Raw genomic sequence first — 19,443 nt, 5'->3', positions numbered from 1 at the left:
GACAGGACATAAACATTTACAAATGGGTTCTGAGCCCAAAAAGATTGAGAACCAGTGCTCTAAATAAATAAGTGCATAGGAACTTGTTGTATATCTCAAAGTAGTGCTAAAATGTTCCACTGTTTTCTTTCAAGAATTGTGGAAATGGATCCTTGCTCTTTGGCTGTCTCCCTCTTTGGCTGTCTCCCTCTAGCAAACTAGTTCAGAAGCTTCCACAAGCCATGTCTGCTGGGATCACTCCCCCTACTTTAATTTTTGGCGATAGGCCCAACTGCATTTCAGTTTCTCTGACTGCTTGAAAGTGCATTGGGCTTGTAGTGCGCAACCCAGCATCCTTGATGGTTTCGTGGCTGGCTTTGTCGTTCCTTTTCCCTTTCGTATGACCTCTCTTACTTGTAAATAGTCATTTTAAAGAACACTTTTAAAGGGTTTTCTCTATCCATGCCATTGAAGATATCGTTCTGCTGGATCCTAGCCCTGTTAGGCTGCTTCCCCTTCCCCTGTTTGCAGCCTTGTTAGGATTTCTGCGGGAGCATTGACTCAATCACCATCATGTCTGAGATGGCTAAGAAAACTAGCTTTAATCTGTGTGCTTCATAAGATTCTGTGATATCAGTTAACAATACTTATTTGTGGTGCCTGGAAGAAGGTCATAACAAGGACTGGTACTCAGTCTTCCTCACTTTCTCTGAACCCATAAAAATCTGGATAGTTGCCTCAAACTACTAGTGGTGGGGGAATTCAAAGTCTGGTCGACTGAGGTACTGAGCATTTGGTTTCAATGCTGGGCATGGGGTGAAAGCCACTTGTTCAAGCCTGCCAAAGCAGCATAAATGTGTCTAGCAATGGTAAGCATCAATGAGAAATCTTACCAGACTGGAATCTCTAAGCCCATGCCTAAGGATAAAGATGCTAAGCAGCTATTTCTCCTGGGACATGACGTGTGTGTGTGTGTGTGAGAGAGAGAGAGAGAGAGAGAGAGAGAGATGTTGCTCAACCACACTCCAGGTGAGGATTGCCAGCTTCCAGGCAGTAATAGCAAAGTACAGGCTCCCTGTCTGGGAAGTAATGATGCACTTCTTGGATCAGCTCACTGCTGATGACCCTCAGCTAGCCTGATTACCTGTTACCAGCCAGTTTGAGTACCTGTTACCAGCCACAGTTTGAGTCCAAACTGCCCAGCTGGCTGAGGGCATCAACAGACATGCTCTTAAGACCACCAGCAGCAGAAGGGCACTGGCTGCTCAAAAGCATTTGCCCCAGCTTCAATAGCTCTTGTGCCTGCTTGTTCCCAGTGTTGCTCCTGCCTTGTCCCAGCTTTGCCTCGCTCCAGTACACTGTACTCGGACTTCTGATGGGCTCTGACCCTTGGTTCTGGTGCCTGGCCTCTGACTCCAGCTGTGACTCTGGGTTCCAATTCCTGGCTACCGACTCCTGCTCTAACCACTAGGTATGGCTGCCCACATCCTAGTCACTAACAAGAATCCTTGAAGGTCCTCTCTCCAAAGGACAGATTCCATACCATGAGTATTAGCTGAGATCACAATGTTGGCGAAGCATATAATTCTTCCTCATGCCGTTTTGCATCTAGGTGATATTGTAGGTCTTCTGTGTCTGAGATCTGTGTAGGGCTATCTGCAAAAAATTATATCATTCCTATCCTGACATATGGATAGCTCAAGAGGAGTCAAAACTTGCTGCTGTGGTGGACTATGGAGGAATATCCTTGTCAGGGAGTTTCTGTCACCTCCTTTGCAAACTGATGCCACTCACTCCCCTTCCATGTACACTCTGTACCCAAACTGTGTCTTGAAGACCTCTAACGCCCTTTGGTTGGGGGGGGTGTTATACCTCATGTAGCCCCACATCTCCCACCGCCATATGGAGTTGGGAAAGGAGAAGCTGCCAGGGCAGAGCCAGCCTGAGACTCAAGATTGTAGGCATAAGTTCAGAAGCAGTTTAAACATACTTTTTGATATTGACGTGATCACACTGTGCATTTTACAATGACTCTAAGCATTCTTTTCCCTGTGCTGGCTGACTTGGCTGCTCAAGTTCCTTCCTTCACTCATTTCCTTTCATCCTCCCTTCATGTACCTTTCATGCTCTTTCCCCTCCCCCCTTTCCTTTGTTTGTCTTCCCCCTTCTTACGTGCTCTTTCATATATATATGTGTGTGTGTGTGTGTGTATATATATATATATATATGTATATATATATATACACATATATAATAAAAATATACACATAGGCACCAACTCTCCCCCTCCACTCACCTCTGCCTCTTCCGCGAGCGCGCTGTGTGCCCACTTTTTCCCCCTCCCTCCCAGCGCTTGCTGCTGTGAAACATCTGGGAGGGAGGAGAGGGAAGTTGGCGTGCTCAGGAGGAGGCAGGACTGGCGTGGGGATTTGGGGAGGAGCCCAATAGGGGCAGGGAGGGGTCAGAGTTGGGGCGGGGACTTTGGGGGAAGGGGTTGGAATGGGGGCGGGGACTTTGGGGGAAGGGGTTGGAATGGGGGCGGGGGGCGTGAGCACCCACCAGTGCCATGAGAAGTTCGCGACTGTGTACATATATAACAAAAATAAAATAAAATAAGTAAAAACGCACCCTAAATTTTAAAATATAAAGAATAAATAGGATTGTCAAGTAATTTAAAAAAAAATCGTGATTAATTGTCATTTAAAAAAAGTATTCCGCTATTAAACAATAGAATACCATTTATTTAAATATTTTGGATGTTTTCTACATTTTCAAATATATTGATTTCAATTACAACACAGAATACAGAGTGTATAGTGCGTACTTTGTATGACAAACGTTTGCACTGTAAGAAAACAAGAAATAGTATTTTTCAGTTCCCTAATACAAGTACTGTAGTGCGGTCTCTTTATCATGAAAGTTGAACTTACAAATGTAGGATTATGTACAAAAAAACTTCTGCATTCAAAAATAAAACAGTATAAAACTTTAGAGCCTACAAGTCCACTCAGTCCTACTTTTGGTTCAGCCAATTGCTCAGACAAACAAGTTTATTTACATTTACAGGAGATAATGCTGCCTGCTTCTTGTTTACAATGTCACCTGAAAATGAGAACAGGTGTTTGCATGGCACTGTTGTAACCACTACATGTCAGATGCACTAAAGAGTCATATGTCCCCTGATGCTTCAACCACCATTCCAGGAGTTATACGTCCATGCTGATGACGGGTTCTGCTCAATAACAATCCAAAGCAGTGAGGACTAATGCATGTTCGTTTTCATCATCTGAGTCAGATGCCACCAGTAGAAGGTTGATTTTCTTTTTTGGTGGTTTGGGCTCTGTAGTTTCTGCATCAGAATGTTGGTCTTTTAAGACTTCTGAAAACATGCTCCACACTTCATCCCTCTGAGATTTTGGAAGGCACTTTAAATTCTTAAACCTTGGGTGCAGTGCTGTAGCTATCTTTAGAAATTTCACATCGGTATCTTCTTTGCATTTTGTCAAATTTGCCATGGAAGTGTTCTTAAAATGAGCATGTGCTGGGTCATCATCCCAGACAGCTATAACATGAAATATATGGCAGAATGTGGGTAAAATAGAGCAGGAGATGTACAATTCTCCCCCAAGGAGTTCAGTCACAAATTTAATTAACGCGTTATTTTTTTAACAAGCATCATCAGCAAGGAAGCATGTCCTCTGGAATGGTGGCCGAAGCATGAAGAGGCATATGAATCTTTAGCGCATCTGGCACATAAATATCTTGCAACGCCAGCTATAACAGTGCTATACGAACGCTTGTTCCCACTTTCAGGTGACATTGTAATTAAGAAGTGGGCAGCCTTATCTCCTGTAAATGTAAACAAACTTGTTTCTCTTAGCAATTGGCTGAACAAGGAGGACTGAGTGGACTTGTAGGCTCTAAAGTTTTACATTGTTTTGTTTTTGAGTGCAGTTATGGAACAAAAAAATACATTTATAAGTTGCACTTTCATGATAAAGAAATTGCAGTACAGTACTTGTATGAGGTGAATTGAAAAATACAATTTTATCATTTTTACAGTGCAAATATTTGTAATAAAAATATAAAGTGAGCACTGTTCACTTTGTATTCTGTGTTGTAATTGAAATAGATGTATTTGAAAATGTAGAAAAATATTTAAATTTCAATTTGTATTCTATTGTTTAACAGTGCGATTAATCGCGATTAATTTTTTTGAGTTAATCACACAAGTTAACTGCGATTAATCGACAGCCCTAAAAATAAATCATGAAACTAAAATGGATATCTGCAAACTAATACTCTGTTCACTCTGCTTATGTGTTGTATCCCTTTCTTCCACCCTTTTTGTCGTCTCTATTTAGAATATAAGCTCTTTCATGTAAGAGTGATCTTACTCTGACTAGAACAGGGGAGCCCCAGTCACTGCTTCTTGAATACCAATAATATCGGTAGTAATATTCAGACATCTTTTGAATGGGCTGGCATGTCCATCTTGATGATAACACTCTTCAAGGCTTGTGGGCTCCATAGGGCTCGATGATGCATATCAGATGAGTCTAAGAATTATTCATCTAGCCTATGAGGCTTTTCTCCCTCTTACCAGTTCCAAATTATCATTAATTGTGTTGTGGTAATGTAAAACAATATACAGCAGAAAGATGGTCTTTTCCCCGAAAAACTTACTCTTTAATTAAAGGTTTCAGAGTAGCAGCCGTGTTAGTCTGTATTCGCAAAAAGAAAAGGAGTACTTGTGGCACCTTAGAGACTAACAAATTTATTAGAGCATAAGCTTTCGTGAGCTACAGCTCACTTCATCGAATGCATCCGATGAAGTGAGCTGTAGCTCACGAAAGCTTATGCTCTAATAAATTTGTTAGTCTCTAAGCTGCCACAAGTACTCCTTTTCTTTAATTAAACCTGCCCAAGCCACAGTGCTGTATTACACTAACCAGCAAGGAGGACCTATGGCTCAGCAGCCTTGACAAGAAGCTGTCTTGAGTTTTGAAGTGGAGCATTCACCACCAAATTCTCCTGTGGCGCTCTGTCTGCCGGGAGAGGACAATGAGTTAGCAGACTTTGAGCTGAATGTACACTCAGCAGCCCTAATAGGCTCTCAAGGATTCATTCTTGCATTCTCTTTTGTGTAAAAGGGCATACCCCTGTTAGATAGTTCTATCATCAATGAAAATACCAAATGTCTGGTTCTGTTCCAGGTTGGGCAGGATCCATCATCTCTGAATGGCACTTTTCTCCTGGATTGGAGTCCAGAATATTTTTGTGAATTCTCTTCATTCTCAGTAATTTTGAAGGCCATCCTGAAAATCAGGACAGGCCTAACATGCTGTTAAATGCCCCCAGCTTGCACACTGGCAATTTCAGTTCCCCTGTGGCCTGGAACTGATGTCAGAACCAGAAAACTGCTTCCCAGTTTACCAGACTTCTTGTCTGTGAATCAGGGCAGAATTTTGCACCTGGATTAGAAATCTTTCAGTCTCTTCACTTAGCATCTAGGTTGTTGGGGCACAGAAGTACAGTAGATTCTGTTGAAAGCAAGGAATCTTTGATCAGGGAAACCTACTTGATGAAGTGGAAGAGATTCTCTAAGGCATCACAGAGGGGCATAGACTCAATACAGTCATCCACACTTTTTTAATTTTGGATAATCTCCATCAAATAGCCATATTACCATTTCAGTTGGTACAAAATGGGCCTTTGAATAACACTGCAATTTATGGCAAAAATGAAATCTCTGTTTTAGTTGAATCATGAGAGCCCTTCCATCTTTTTGCCTGAAGGCTCTTCTCTATTTCCTAGAAAGGTGCAGGGTGTTAGTTTTGTTTTCACAGAACACAGGCAGTTCTGCAAGTTAGTCAATCATTCTTAATACTAAGTGGGGAAAAAAAGGAAATGGAACCTTTGAAGTGCAGTATTTCACACTAGGTGAGAGCAAGCATTCAAAAAATCCAAAAAACTCTCCAGGAACCATAAGCATTATGTTCACAGATGTATGACGGTTGCATAGACTGTAAGGAACACAGAATCATCTATTGTTACAAGCAGGGTAGCAACATGTTCATTTGATGACTCATTTGACACCTTTAACAAAATGTATGTTTCCTCATCTGCAGATGCAGTGTTTGGTTGTCTGATCCTCTAGGCTGCTGTTTCTCACTAATTCTTCAAATTTTCTCTCTTCCCATGTCTGTCTTATGCTTCACAGTAGTGACTCTGGATTGGTAGATTAGTTGTGTATATGAAAAAGGCAGTTTTATTCTTTACTTGTAACTTGATCTTTTCATAACAGACTAAGCTACCAGTTTAGAACATCTGCCTTTCTCCTGCAGAACTGTGCAGGTGAGCAGCTCCTTTCATTATTGACTCTGGATTGGTGGCTAGGTGTGTTAAGAAAATACCAATTTATAAATAAGGATAAAAAATGTCCCACTGGAGAGTAAATTGTATCTTCATATTGATTTCTCTGCCAGAAAGTAGCAGGCATCCTACAACAGTCCCTTTCATAAAAACTTATGCATGATGATTTAGAAAAGCCTATTCTTTGGAAGACAGCCAAGATGGACAGTCAGTCTGTAAAGTAAATTTCCCTTGTGTTTTTTTCCAAAAGCTTCACTGTTGCTCTCCACTTAAGAATTACAAAGAGTCTCATCTCCATATAACAGTTGTGACAAGAAATGTAATTCTTCTTCAAATAGGCAGCTCTTTATCTGCAAGAGAATGTAAATGACACACGATTAGGTGGATTAGTTTTACCTCTGTATTTTTGTATTTTTTTGTAATACTGAATATTATCTTTCTCCTTTATAGGATGAATACTATCATTTATTAGCAGAGAAAATCTATAAGATACAAAAGGAACTAGAAGAGAAACGGCGGTCTCGTTTACATAAACAAGGGATCTTGGGTAACCAGCCAGCCTTACAGACCCCAGGGGCTCAGCCGCCTGGTATCCCACAGGTGGCTGCTGCCATGGGCCAGGCACAGCCCGTGAGACCTCCCAGTAAGTATGGATTAGATGAGTAGGGGCAGGGGAGATGGAAGAAGAGAGTGGGACAGTTTTTTACATTTCATTTATTGAATTAAATACTTCTGCTATGCAGTATCGTGGTTGGCTGAAGTGTCATTGTGCTTTTATACTATTTCTGAATTTAAAAAAAACTTTTTTTCTTTGATCATGCTTTTGATTCTGTTACAGATGGGCCTATGTCCATGCCAAATGTGCCTATGAGTCGTATGCAGGTCTCTCAAGGTATTTAACTTTTTCCTTCAGTACATTGCTTTGTTGATTCAAAACATAGCTTTTCTAGGTTGCTTTTCTTCTGTGTTTTCCTTTCATATTGTTTAACTTTAGGGGGAGGGTGGGTGGTGGGTGTGTGTGTGTGTGTGTGCGCGCACGAGAGAGAGAGAGAGAGAGAGACTCCTTTTATTATTCGTATTCACCATTATACTTCGTTATGCTGTCAGGAGTGACTCACAACTGTGAGTGTCAACCTCAGGGCAGACTATCAAGAAGCAGGATGAAAACCCCAAACTGGTTGTATATTCTGTCATTAGATTTCACCAAACCAGTATCAATTGTCAACTCCTAACACACTGTAACAATCCTACCATGGAGTCATCGATAGTCTCTTTAGGCATTCCATTCTGTCTTGCCAGCCAGGCAAGCTTGACTTTTTGATAGATGGTCACTTCACACCAAAAATCATAATAATATTCAGATTATTCTCTGTCCCAAAAGACCAGTCATTTACCCCAAGTCAGTTGTATTCAGATCTCAAACCAAAGACAGAGCTTGTAGCCAGCCAGTCCTGTAACAAACAAAAAGATTTATTAACTAAGAAGAGAAATGAATTATTTATAAGATTAAAGCAGATAAACACACACACAAATGAGATACAAACTTAAGTTCAAAAAGTAATAGAAGCTTCGTTAATAAGCAGGCTGTTATGTCCTTCAGGGCTAACCCAAGCCTAGCAGCTTGGGGATCTCTTGCTTATATTTAGGAATCTTTGCCCTGAGAGTCCAGACACCAAAAAGATACTAGGATGTCCTTAACAGGTATCGTTATTCCCTTTCATCAGCATTCAAGCTGTGATGGGACACAGACTTGTGGGGGAAGCAGTCAACAGTCTTTTGTTCACAGTGGCTCCTCTGTAGGCCTTCCTTTGTTGGGAAGAAGATGACACCTCTTGTGGTAAACTAGGATTTCACATCTGGTAATGCTTCTCCCCTGACTGTGGGGAATTTACAGTTTTAGCAAAAAGAACGAGGTTTACTTGTGGCACCTTAGAGACTAACAATTTATTTGGGCATAAGCTTTCGTGGGCTAAAATCCACTTCATTGGATGCATGCAGTGGAAAATACAGTAGGAAGAGATAGATGTATAGATAGAGCATGAAAAAATGGGTGTTGCCATACCAACTCTAGTAAGACTAATCAATTAAGGTGGGCTATTATCAGCAGGAGAAAAAAAAACTTTTGTAGTGATAATCAGGATGGCCCATTTCAAGCAGTTGATAAGAAGGTGAGAGTAACAGTAGGGGGAAAATTAGCATGGGGAAATAGTTTTTAGTTTGTGTAATGACTCATCCACTCCCAGTCTTTATTCAAGCCTAATTTAATGATATCCAGTTTGCAAATTAATTCCAGTTCTGCAGTTTCTTGTTGGTCAGTTTTTGAAGGTTTTTTTTTGTTGAAGAATTGCGACTTTTAGGTCTGTAACTGAGTGTCCAGGGAGGTTGAAGTGTTCTCAGACTGGTTTTTGAATGTTATAATTCTTGACTCTGATTTGTGTCCATTTATTCTTTTGCGTAGAGACTGTCCGGTTTGGCCAATGTACATGGTAGAAGGGCATTGCTGGCACATGATGGCATATATCACATTGGTAGATGCGCAGGTGAACGAGCCTCTGATAGTGTGACTGATGTGATTAGGCCCTATGATGGTGTCCCCTGAATAGATATGTGGACAGAGTTGGCAACAGGCTTTGTTGCAAGGATAGGTTCCTGGGTTAGTGTTTTTGTTGTGTGATCCATTGGTGATCTTCCAGAAAACACCATCCTGGCCACTATGGATGTAGAAGTCCTCTACACCAACATTCCACACAAAGATGGACTACAAGCCATCAGGAACAGTATCCCCGATAATGTCATGGCAAACCTGGTGGCTGAACTTTGTGTCTTTGTCCTCACCCACAACTATTTCACATTTGGGGACAATGTATACCTTCAAATTATTGGAACTGCTATGACTATCTGCATGGCCCCACAGTATGCAACATTTTTATGGCTGACTTAGAACAATGCATTACATTTGTCATTACACAAACTAAAAATTATTTCCCCATGCTAATTTTTTCCCCTACTGTTACTTGCATCTTCTTGTCAACTGTTTGAAATGGGCCATCCTGATTATCACTACAAAAGTTTTTTTTCTCCTGCTGATAATAGCCCTTAATAGCCTTAATTAATTAGTCTCGTTAGAGTTGGTATAGCAACACCCATTTTTTCATGTTCTCTGTGTGTGTGATATCTTCCTACTGTATTTTCCACTGCATACATCCGATGAAGTGGGTTTTAGCCCACGGAAGCTTATGCTCAAATAAATTTTAAGTCTCTAAGGTGCCATAAGTACTCCTCATTCTTTTTGCTGATGCAGACTAACACGGCTACCACTCTGAAGTCTTAGTAAACATTTTTATAGTAACAAAGCAAATGTATAAACATTAACTTGTAACATGAGATACAGATACAAGTAGGATTAATACATGCAGCATTCTACAGTCATTCCACAAAGTCTAAACACAAACACATTCTTAAATTCTAATACCTATTTTAAAAATACTAAAACTCAGGTAAACCAGACTGGTTTCCAGCTGTGCATTTGTCAGTGTTCAGTGAGTCTTAGGGGCCTTGGCATGAGCTGGCATCTGGTCTGCCAGCATCACACACTTTACCAGGCTTTATCACAGTGGTATCTCAGGGGCTAACAAGATGTGTCCAATAGTTTCTCCACAACAGGGATAATAAGGTTAGAGAGTAATTTAGCACTTGTGAGAAAGGAAGGGAATCAGCAGTACCCTCACTTAATTTATCTATCAGTGTGAAATGTGTTAAACCATTTTCGTTTTCAGTGCTTCTTTGTCAGATAATCCTATTCGCCCAGAAGATACTTGTAAACTGGGAATTTTCTCATTATTAATTTGTTAATGCTAGAGGAATGCAGTAGCCTTGCTCCAGCTGCTTTTTCCTGAAAATTAGTGAAAGTTGTGATGTTTCATCTTCCTAAGAAGTAGTCCAGGTTTATATGCTTCATGAATTAATGTTTGTTATGGAATCTAGTAAGCTGAAACCTTATCGCAACCCTTTGGAGCTATGATATGGTGCTCTCTGTTTAATGACACATCTAGCATTTTACTTATTTTGGGTAGGAAAAGAAAAGTTTTTGAACAGGCACATGTATCTGTAAATATTATTGAGCCTATGATAAATTTATGCCTTTACCAATGCATGGTTTGTGGGGTGTATTTTTGAGGAGGAGGAGGATGGTGGGGAGAGGGAGATGCTACCTTTGTTTTGGTAGTTGCTGGTTGTGGTATTGTTTTGGTTTATACTTTGACTTGGGGCTGTGTGCTTGCCTTCAATGTGTACTTTATATGATTTACTTTGAGAATTACTTACAGTAAAACTTGAATAAGAGATCACCCTTTTTATACAACTCCTGTCTTATGTACCCCTCCCCTGCAAATTTTCCTAAAGGTATTGAGTATAGTACTACTTTTCTTGTAAAGAGCATCACCTCCATTTGTTCGCACCTTGAGTGGTTGTTTAAAACAAGTTTCAACGTTGGTTTTCCCTAAACATTTCTCCCTGTCCAGCGTGTCTTAGTTACCATTTTGCAGGAAGGAACAACATTGACTTTTTTAATGTGAAGAATGGTTATTGCTCTTCTGACAGCTTGAGGCAAAATTGTAATCAATTGCATGTAATTACACACCTCACTTGCTCTCTGGCAGTGTGTGTGGGCAATGCTTTTTACCATAACTGATTTGAATTATGATACTGTAGGCTGGTAACTGTACTACATGTAAGTGCTTGATGACTTGTTCCTAATGAACTGTTTTGGGGGTGCATTTTGCAGGAATGAATCAGTTTAACCCCATGTCCATAGGAAATGTACAGATGCCACAGGCACCCATGGGACCCCGTGCAGCTTCTCCAATGAACCATCCTGTACAAATGAACAACATGAGTTCTGTTCCAGCGGTTTGTATTTGCTTTCCTCAAGTTCTTATTATAGTTGAATTCCACTTAAGAATTTCCTTAATTTTTATGATAAAGATGCTCTGAGAAAAAACATATTCATATTAATGTGGAAAACTCGTGTGTCTGCTCATCTATTTGAATTTCATGCTAATTAGCTTCAGGGAAATTTATCTTTCATCTTTGCTATCATACAGTTTTTTTTACTGACTTGTTTGTTTGTTTTCAACGTTTAAATTTGACATACAGAACATAAATAGTTAGGGTGGGAGGCGGACATCAGAGGTGTAACAGTAACTAGTGTTTTCTGGGAGAAAGAAGCTTGGTGTTTCCAAGTACTGTAGCCATCCAGTGTATAAATCCGTGGTACCACTTAAAAATTTGATTTCATTTTTTTCAGAAAATTAAAATATATTTTAAGAGTTCCAGCATATTACATTTCTATGTTAGCCCAAAGAACTTAGCGTTCTAAATATAGCTTTAGTATTTTTTTCACTTTTGAGTAGCTCATTAAATGTTGTGAGACAATGCTGACATCATACATGTGTCCAAAACTCCCTTTGATTTATGAGGTCAGTATTTTTTCTCAGAGCTTATGGCTAATTATCTAGTTTGTTTTTCCTTTATTTCTACCCAATTAATTTCTTTAATAACTGATATTTTTGTTTTTAAATATTATTAGATGGCAATGTCTCCTTCCCGAATGTCTCAGCCACAAAACATGATGGGAGCACATTCCAGTACTATGATGGGTCAGGCTCCTACCCAAAACCAGTTCCTCCCTCAGAATCAGTTCCCATCATCAAGTGGAGCTCTGAATGTGAACAATGTAGGCATGGGTCAATCAACAACCCAGACAGGCGTTTCACAGGTAGAATTCATTTTCTGAAGTATGGATTATCTTAGTCTAATTTCATGGGTGGCCACGCTCAGCCCCCAAAAACCCCCCACGCCTCCCACTTCTACTCAGCGCAGCTCCAGTCTCCCTGGCTTGGGCCGCAGTGCCCTCCCTCCTGGTGCTCTGGGGTCAGGGCCATGCCACCCGTTCTCCTGGGGCTGGGGCTCTAGCCTGGGACATTGGCCGGCAGCTGCAGTGGGGGGCTCTGGTAGGGGGCACGGAAGGGCTGGGGCCTCAGGCGGAAGGGGTGGGGCTGGGCGCTAGCCTCCACCAGCAGGAAGTTCACGAACCACCCAAGTCTAATTTCCTTTTAAAATCTCACTTCTTTGCATAGTTTGCATTATATTTGTATATTCAGTGTTCATTATACCCCTCCAATTTAATCAGCTTCTCAGAGACTCTCCTGTCTTTCACTTTCTCTTTCTGCATTCCAGGTATTTCCATGAGCTTCTACATAAACTCTAGGTGTATTAATTTAGAAAAAATCCCCCCCCCCATGTGAATTCTATAATTCACATAATCTTATGGAGAATTTTAGGGGGGGAATAGCAGGAAACGTTAATTTATGATGCATGATTAAGCTATTTTCAGTGTTCCCCCATTGTATCTGAGTCATATGCTCCTATTTTTTCTTTGTATGCAGACTTTAGTAGCTATTTTAAATTATGGACTGCAAGAAAGTATGTAATCAAAGCAGCCCTCTTAGTGGTTTGTTTTTGTTTTTTTTAAACTAGTTACATCTGAATTGGAAGCTGTTGTCTATCACCAGTTATCTTCCATGTTGTTACAGAAGTTCAGTCAAATTATTTGTTTAATAGCTGATCTGCATGTGGCTTTTTAAAAAATAAAAACATCTGCCCTCCTGGAAAAAGAAAAGGAGTACTTGTGGTACCTTAGAGACTAACAAATTTATTTGAGCATAAGCTTTCGTGAGCTACAGCTCACTTCATCGGATGCATTTGGTGGAAAATACAGAGGGGAGATTTATATACACACACAGAGAACATGAAACAATGGGTTTTATCATACACACTTAAGTGATCACTCTCCTTACAGTGTGTATGATAAAACCCATTGTTTCATGTTCTCTGTGTGTGTGTATATAAATCTCCCCTCTCTATTTTCCACCAAATGCATCCGATGAAGTGAGCTGTAGCTCACGAAAGCTTATGCTCAAATAAATTTGTTAGTCTCTAAGGTGCCACAAGTACTCCTTTTCTTTTTGCGAATACAGACTAACACGGCTGCTACTCTGAAACCTGCCCTCCTGGAGAAAGTCTTGAATACGTGATTGATAGAAAAACAGTATCCCTCAAAATATTTATAAGGCAATATAAAAGCATTTTAACACGACATTTTACTACCTATAATTCATTCATATTTCTTTATATTTATTTAGATTTATACAAATACTTAAAAATACTTGTATGAAGGTTTTAAATAGAAATCAGTTGAAGGCATACAGTAACTCCTCACTTAACGTTGTAGTTCTGTTCCTGAAAAATGCAACTTTAAGCGAAACAACGTTAAGTGAATCCAATTTCCCTATAACAATTAATGTAAATGAGGGGGTTAGGTTCCAGGGAAATTTTTGTTCCCCCCCCCACACACACACGTGTTTTAAACAAACAATACTGGTACACAGTGACGATGATTGTGAAGCTTGGTTGAGGTGGAGGAGTCAGAGGGTGGGATATTTCCCAGAGAATGCCTTACTGCTAAATGAAAAGGAGTACTTGTGGCATCTTAGAGACTAACAAATTCATTTGAGCATAAGCTTTCGTGAGCTAGCAATTGGCTGAGCCCTCACGGGTTAACTCTCTCAAAGCAGGAAAGGAGGGAGGGCAGACAGAGACACACAACCGTGTGTGTGTGTGTGTGTGTGTGTGTGTGTGTGTGTGTGAGAGAGAGAGAGAGAGATGTGCATTTCCCCTTTAAGTATGAAGAGTGGGATCAGAAGTACACTGCCTTGTTAATTAGATCAGCAAGCTGAGACTGGGCTGCAGCTGCTGCCTGTCTGTGTCTCCCCTGCTCTATGGAAGATAGGGTAAGCGGGATGCAGGAGCAGGGGAAGGGGGACGCCCTGACATTAGCCCCCCTTCTTTTTCCCCTCCCCTCCACAAGCAAGCAGGAGTCTTGAGGAGCAGCTCCAAGGCAGAGGGCAGGAGCAGCCACAGGGCAGTGGCGGGAGGGACAGCTGAATTCCTGGCAATTGATAGCCTGCTGGGCAGCTGCTGCACAGGGAACTTAGGGGAGTGGGGAGCTGATAGCGGGGCTGCTGGTCCACCCTAGTTCCAAGCCCCCACCGGCTGCTCTTCCTGCAAGCAGTGGACAAAGCAGGTGGCTGCCAGACGCTGTTAGAAGGGAGCATTGCACAACTTTAAACAAGCATGTTCCCTAATTGATCAGCAACGTAACAGTGTTAACTGGGACAACTTTAAGTGAGGAGTTACTGTATTAGTATGGTCTGCTTTCCCTGATTCTCCCTCCACCCATTCTAGTTTGTCTGATGCAGCGTTTAGTAAAATATATCATCTTAAAACATATGCACATGCACCATGTCATTTATATTGTACTATTTCAATTTTATAATGTTGCTGGACTTTGAAATGTGGATCTACAATCTTTTTGAATATCCAAAATAGTCAAGTCAAGGTAAAAACTGTTACATGTTCAAATGTACTGTGTATAGTAAACAGAAGGGACAAAATTCTGAGATGCCTTCCTAAGCAATGTAGCTCAGTAGGTGCAGCCTAGATTGTGGGAAGCTTTCAGCCACTTTGTGTCCTCTGAATCTTTGCCCCTACCGAGCCCCTGGCACAACTTAGCTCTTGAATGGCTGCCTATGAGAAGTGCTATCTGGGTTCCATCTCTTTTATGCTAGCAGAACAATATAAAAGGAGCAAAAGCTATAGAAAATTATTGGTGATTTTATGTGGTCAGAACCTGTGCATTTGAGATAATAAACACGGTTGCTGTAAATAAATAAATATGAAAAATGTATTGTGATCTAAACTGCTACTCTTGTAAGGCACTTAATGCTCTTATAATGTCCAAGTAAATATGACTCAATTTTGGAGCAGCATGGATACATTAAGAACTCTCTTTTTATAGCAGGGGCAGGTTCCCAGTGCTGCTATTCCAAACTCCATGAATATGCTAGGACCACAGAGTGGTCAGATACCATGTCCACCAGCGACCCAGCCACCTCTACATCAGACTGCACCTCCTGTATCCAATGCAGCTGGCAAGCCACCTATCCAACACCAAACCCCACCTGGAATGACTCCTTCTCAGCCAGCAGCACCTACTCAGCCATCCACACCAGTCTCATCTTCAGGACAGACTCCTACACCAACACCTGGCTCTGTTCCAAATGCAACACAGACACAGAGTACACCTACAGGACAAACTGCAGCACAGGCTCAAGTTACACCACAACCTCAAACTCCAATACAACCCCAGTCTGTGCCAACCCCACAACCATCTCAGCAACAGCCAACATCTGTGCAGGCACAACCTCCTGGCACTCCAGTAAGTATCAGCTAGTTTATTTGGTCCAAATGCAATAGAAACCTAAACATTCAACAAGGAACTTTCCCCTGTATAGTACTGTACCATAGAATTACAGATTGCAGGATCCTTATGCCATAGCAACAGTAGCTTGTTTTATTGTGAAGATATATTTTAGAATAGGTATTTATTTAGATCCATATGCAAAAAAAATGCATTCATCCAGATGTTCTCAGCAGTCAATTTAGTTAGTGATTTCCAATACTACAATTAAAAATACTACAGAACGTTTCTACAGCTGTGCGTGGGAAACTTGTATAAAATCTGCCTGTGCTATGTTTGGCTCTAGTCAGGATCATTAGTCTTTCACCTTCATGATCATTAAATTCACATATGGTTTTTAAAGATGGGTAGAAAGAGATTGCATGTTAATCAGTGTGTACTATCCACCGTACAGTTGCTTTATCAACAGAAGATGCTAATGCATCAGATGATAAACTCATTCCTGTATTTACCTCTGTATAACTCGAGATCTGTGTTCTGGTATCCAGAGTTTGGTTTTCATGGAATATCAGGGTTGGAAGGGACCTCAGGAGGTCCTCTGAGCAGGACCAATCCCCAACTAAATCATCCCAGCCAGGGCTTTGTCAAGCCTGACCTTAAAAACCTCTAAGGAAGGAGATTCCACCACCTCCCTAGGTAACGCATTCCAGTGCTTCATCGCCCTCCTAGTGAAAAAGTTTTTCCTAATATCCAACCTAAACCTCCCACACTTCAACTTGAGATCATTGCCCCTCGTTCTGTCATCTGCTACTGAGAACAGTCTAGATCCATCCTTTTTGGAACCCCCTTTCAGGTAGTTGAAAGCAGCTATCAAATCCCCCCTCATTCTTCTCTTCCACAGACTAAACAATCCCAGTTCCCTCAGCCTCTCCTCATAAGTCATGTGTTCCAGTCCCCTAATCATTTTTGTTGCCCTCCGCTGGACGTTTTCCAATTTTTCCACATCCTTCTTGTAGTGTGGGGCCCAAAACTGGACACAGTACTCCAGATGAGGCCTCACCAATGTCAAATAGAGGGGAACGATCACATCCCTCGATCTGCTGGCAATGCCCCTACTTACACATCCCAAAAAGCCATTGGCCTTTTTGGCAACAAGGGCACACTGTTGACTCGTATCCAACTTCTCGTCCACTGTAACCCCTAGGTCCTTTTCTGCCGAACTGCTGCCTAGCCATTTGGTCCCTAGACTGTAGCGGTGCATGGGATTCTTCTGTCCTAAGTGCAAGACTCTGCACTCATCCTTGTTGAACCTCATCAGATTTCTTTTGGCCTAATCCTCTAATTTGTGTAGGTTTTAGTGAGTATCAGACTCGAGTGGTATTATTTCAGATCCTTTTGTGTATGATTTTTACTATTCCTCTTAGCAAGACAAATTAATATTTCTATATATTTCCTCAATGTTTTGATTTTTGTACCTTTTTACATCAGCTATCCCAGGCAGCAGCTAGTATTGATAACAGGGTGCCAACCCCAGGCTCAGTTGCCAGTGCCGATATCAACTCCCAGCAAGTGGGACCCGATGCACCAATGCTAGAATGCAAACCAGAGATTAAAAATGAAGAAACTGAGCCAGAGCCTTGTGAAACACAAGTGGAACCTAAGACTGAGGTAACTGAAATTCCTTCACAGTTAATTAGAGCAATAATATATAGGAGCTAAAATAAGATTAGTGTGAATCAATGAGCCAAGCTGACAAGAAAATATTAGTTAATGGAAAACTCTGGTGGAAGCCCTGTGTATGGTGCTTTATTGTGTATTGGGCTACTGACACTCCAAACTGATAGAATTTGTAGTTTGAGACGTGATAGGTGTAGTTTAATCTCATCTCTTCCTTTCTTAAGATGGAGGAGGATTTACAAGGATCTTGCCAAATGAAAGAAGAAATAGATGTGGCAGAGTCAAAACAGGAGCCAATGGAAGTAGAAGAAAAGAAACTGGATATCAAGGTAGAGCCTAAAGAGGAAGAGGAGACTGGCACTAATGGCACCACTTCACAATCTACATCACCATCTCAGCCCCGTAAAAAGAGTACGTATATAGAAATGGGAGTCCTTCCTATAATTTTTCTTCATTTTCTGTCTCCTGCAATCTTTAAGCCAACCAGGAGGTCCCTCTGTTTGTACGTATGCACTAACACCACAAATCGGGGGCTGAGACAGTGAGTTAATGTGCTATCCTTTTTCCTTTTGGAAAGCAGTACTCTTATCTTGGATCTCAAGTGAAAACTAAGGTTTGGATGTCATCCTGATTTCCACTTAACGTTACTGTCAATGATAACATCACAGTTTGGCTTTTTCACAATAGCCAGTCTCTATGCAGAAGGGCCAAAGCCAGGATAGTAAGGGATTGGTTTCAGTTCAGGACTGAGGTGAATTGTAGGGAGATTACATAGGTAGGTATTGTATGCATGTATCTGACTTTGGCCAGAGTTATTTCATGAGGACTGAATTCACTTAGAACATTTTCCTGCAGAGGTCTTCTAAGTCCTGTGAATTCTTTCCAGGTTCTGTTTTCACTTCATCCCTGCTGTCCAAGACCTCTTGTTGTGGTGTCATCCTCCAGACAGAAGACAATATGGACAAACCCTCCCTCCATAACCTCTCCTTGATTTAGCCAGAAGGATTATTGGTGAATCACGGGATTAGCCCCTTTCCCTCCAGAGGCTGTGTGCGCAGCATCCATATTGTCATTAGCCCTTATTGGCCTGAGAATTAGGACTGAACTCAGTTCCTGAATTTAAATTTGTTACAGTTAGACTGGTATACTGGCCCTAAAACTTTTAAAAGGAAAAAAGACCCAGTGCAGCTGCCTTGAGAGTGCCATCACTTTAAAAGTATGCTGGCCCAAAGCCTGTTCCACAGAAGTTTCCACGATGGTGACCATCATTCTGATCAAGTCAGTCTACAGAATTAGTGTTTTGGATATGGTTTGTTTGAACATTGATTGTTCGTACCTATATGCTATATTTTCCTCTTTATTTCAAAAGGGAAAAGTAATATTACAGATTTTAGGAATTACTGTTCCCCTTAGATGAAGCTTTGGATTTTGTTTTGTTTTTAAAAAAAACCTGTATTTGCATGCATTGGGTGTTTGGTTTCTAAGAAATAAGGAAGTTTTCTGAGCTATGGTCCCTATTGTATTCCACTGAGGGTTATACACATACACATACATATGCACCATGCATCTGGAGCCAGAGATTTTGAAAGTAATAGTGTCCATTGGTCCGTACATGCGCTTTTGCTCCACCTTCTGGTTTCGTCCAAGGCAATAATGGGCGGGACAAACCAACAGTGCCCTTAGTTCCTTCTCACTGCCACATGGTTTGAGTCGGAGCTTCTGTTGTTCTCTTGTCCCTTGTGACACATTTACCTAAATTACAGAAAAAATATTTGTTTTATTCTTGTATATAGATTTTGTTTTTTACTGTAAGTTTTAGGATTAAGGAATTTCGGGGACTCTATTTTTCCTGGTTTCCTGCCTCTCTCCCTTCTCTCCCCCCTCGTCCCCCCAGCACCTGAATACTGAATTATGCCGAAGATCTGCATCTCCTGCCCTCGTTCGTTCTAAATCTGCAGTAGAGCACGAGCGCTGCCTTTACTGCTTGGGAGAAGCCCACATTTCATCCAAATGCCGTATCTGCCTCTCCTTCCCAAGCTGTATCTGGGAAGATTGGGCTGTCTGCCTCAAGAAGCACCTCATGGCAGTTGCCA

At 41.2% G+C, this 19,443-nt stretch overlaps 1 protein-coding gene across 6 annotated transcripts in view; it reads left to right on the top strand.

Annotated features, from left to right (window-relative positions):
• LOC119863092 (CREB binding protein) overlaps positions 1-19,443 on the top strand; it is a 182,516-nt gene that overhangs the window by 109,886 nt on the left and 53,187 nt on the right. For 4 of the 6 annotated variants that reach the window (XM_038420859.2, XM_043493201.1, XM_038420857.2 and 1 more), the window contains 7 exons: positions 6,805-6,997; positions 7,193-7,246; positions 11,138-11,262; positions 11,942-12,130; positions 15,272-15,691; positions 17,162-17,341; positions 17,575-17,761. In XM_038420859.2, the coding sequence (XP_038276787.1) occupies positions 6,805-6,997; positions 7,193-7,246; positions 11,138-11,262; positions 11,942-12,130; positions 15,272-15,691; positions 17,162-17,341; positions 17,575-17,761 (1,348 nt within the window). The remainder of the gene's footprint in view (positions 1-6,804; positions 6,998-7,192; positions 7,247-11,137; positions 11,263-11,941; positions 12,131-15,271; positions 15,692-17,161; positions 17,342-17,574; positions 17,762-19,443) is intronic. The other 2 variants (XM_043493200.1, XM_038420860.2) reach the window with 1 other exon arrangement.

Source organism: Dermochelys coriacea, chromosome 10 (genome assembly GCF_009764565.3).
Source record: "Dermochelys coriacea isolate rDerCor1 chromosome 10, rDerCor1.pri.v4, whole genome shotgun sequence".
Classification (NCBI taxonomy): domain Eukaryota; kingdom Metazoa; phylum Chordata; order Testudines; family Dermochelyidae; genus Dermochelys; species Dermochelys coriacea.
Note: the sequence above shows the minus strand (reverse complement) of the source record. Positions and strands in the feature narration are given on the sequence as shown.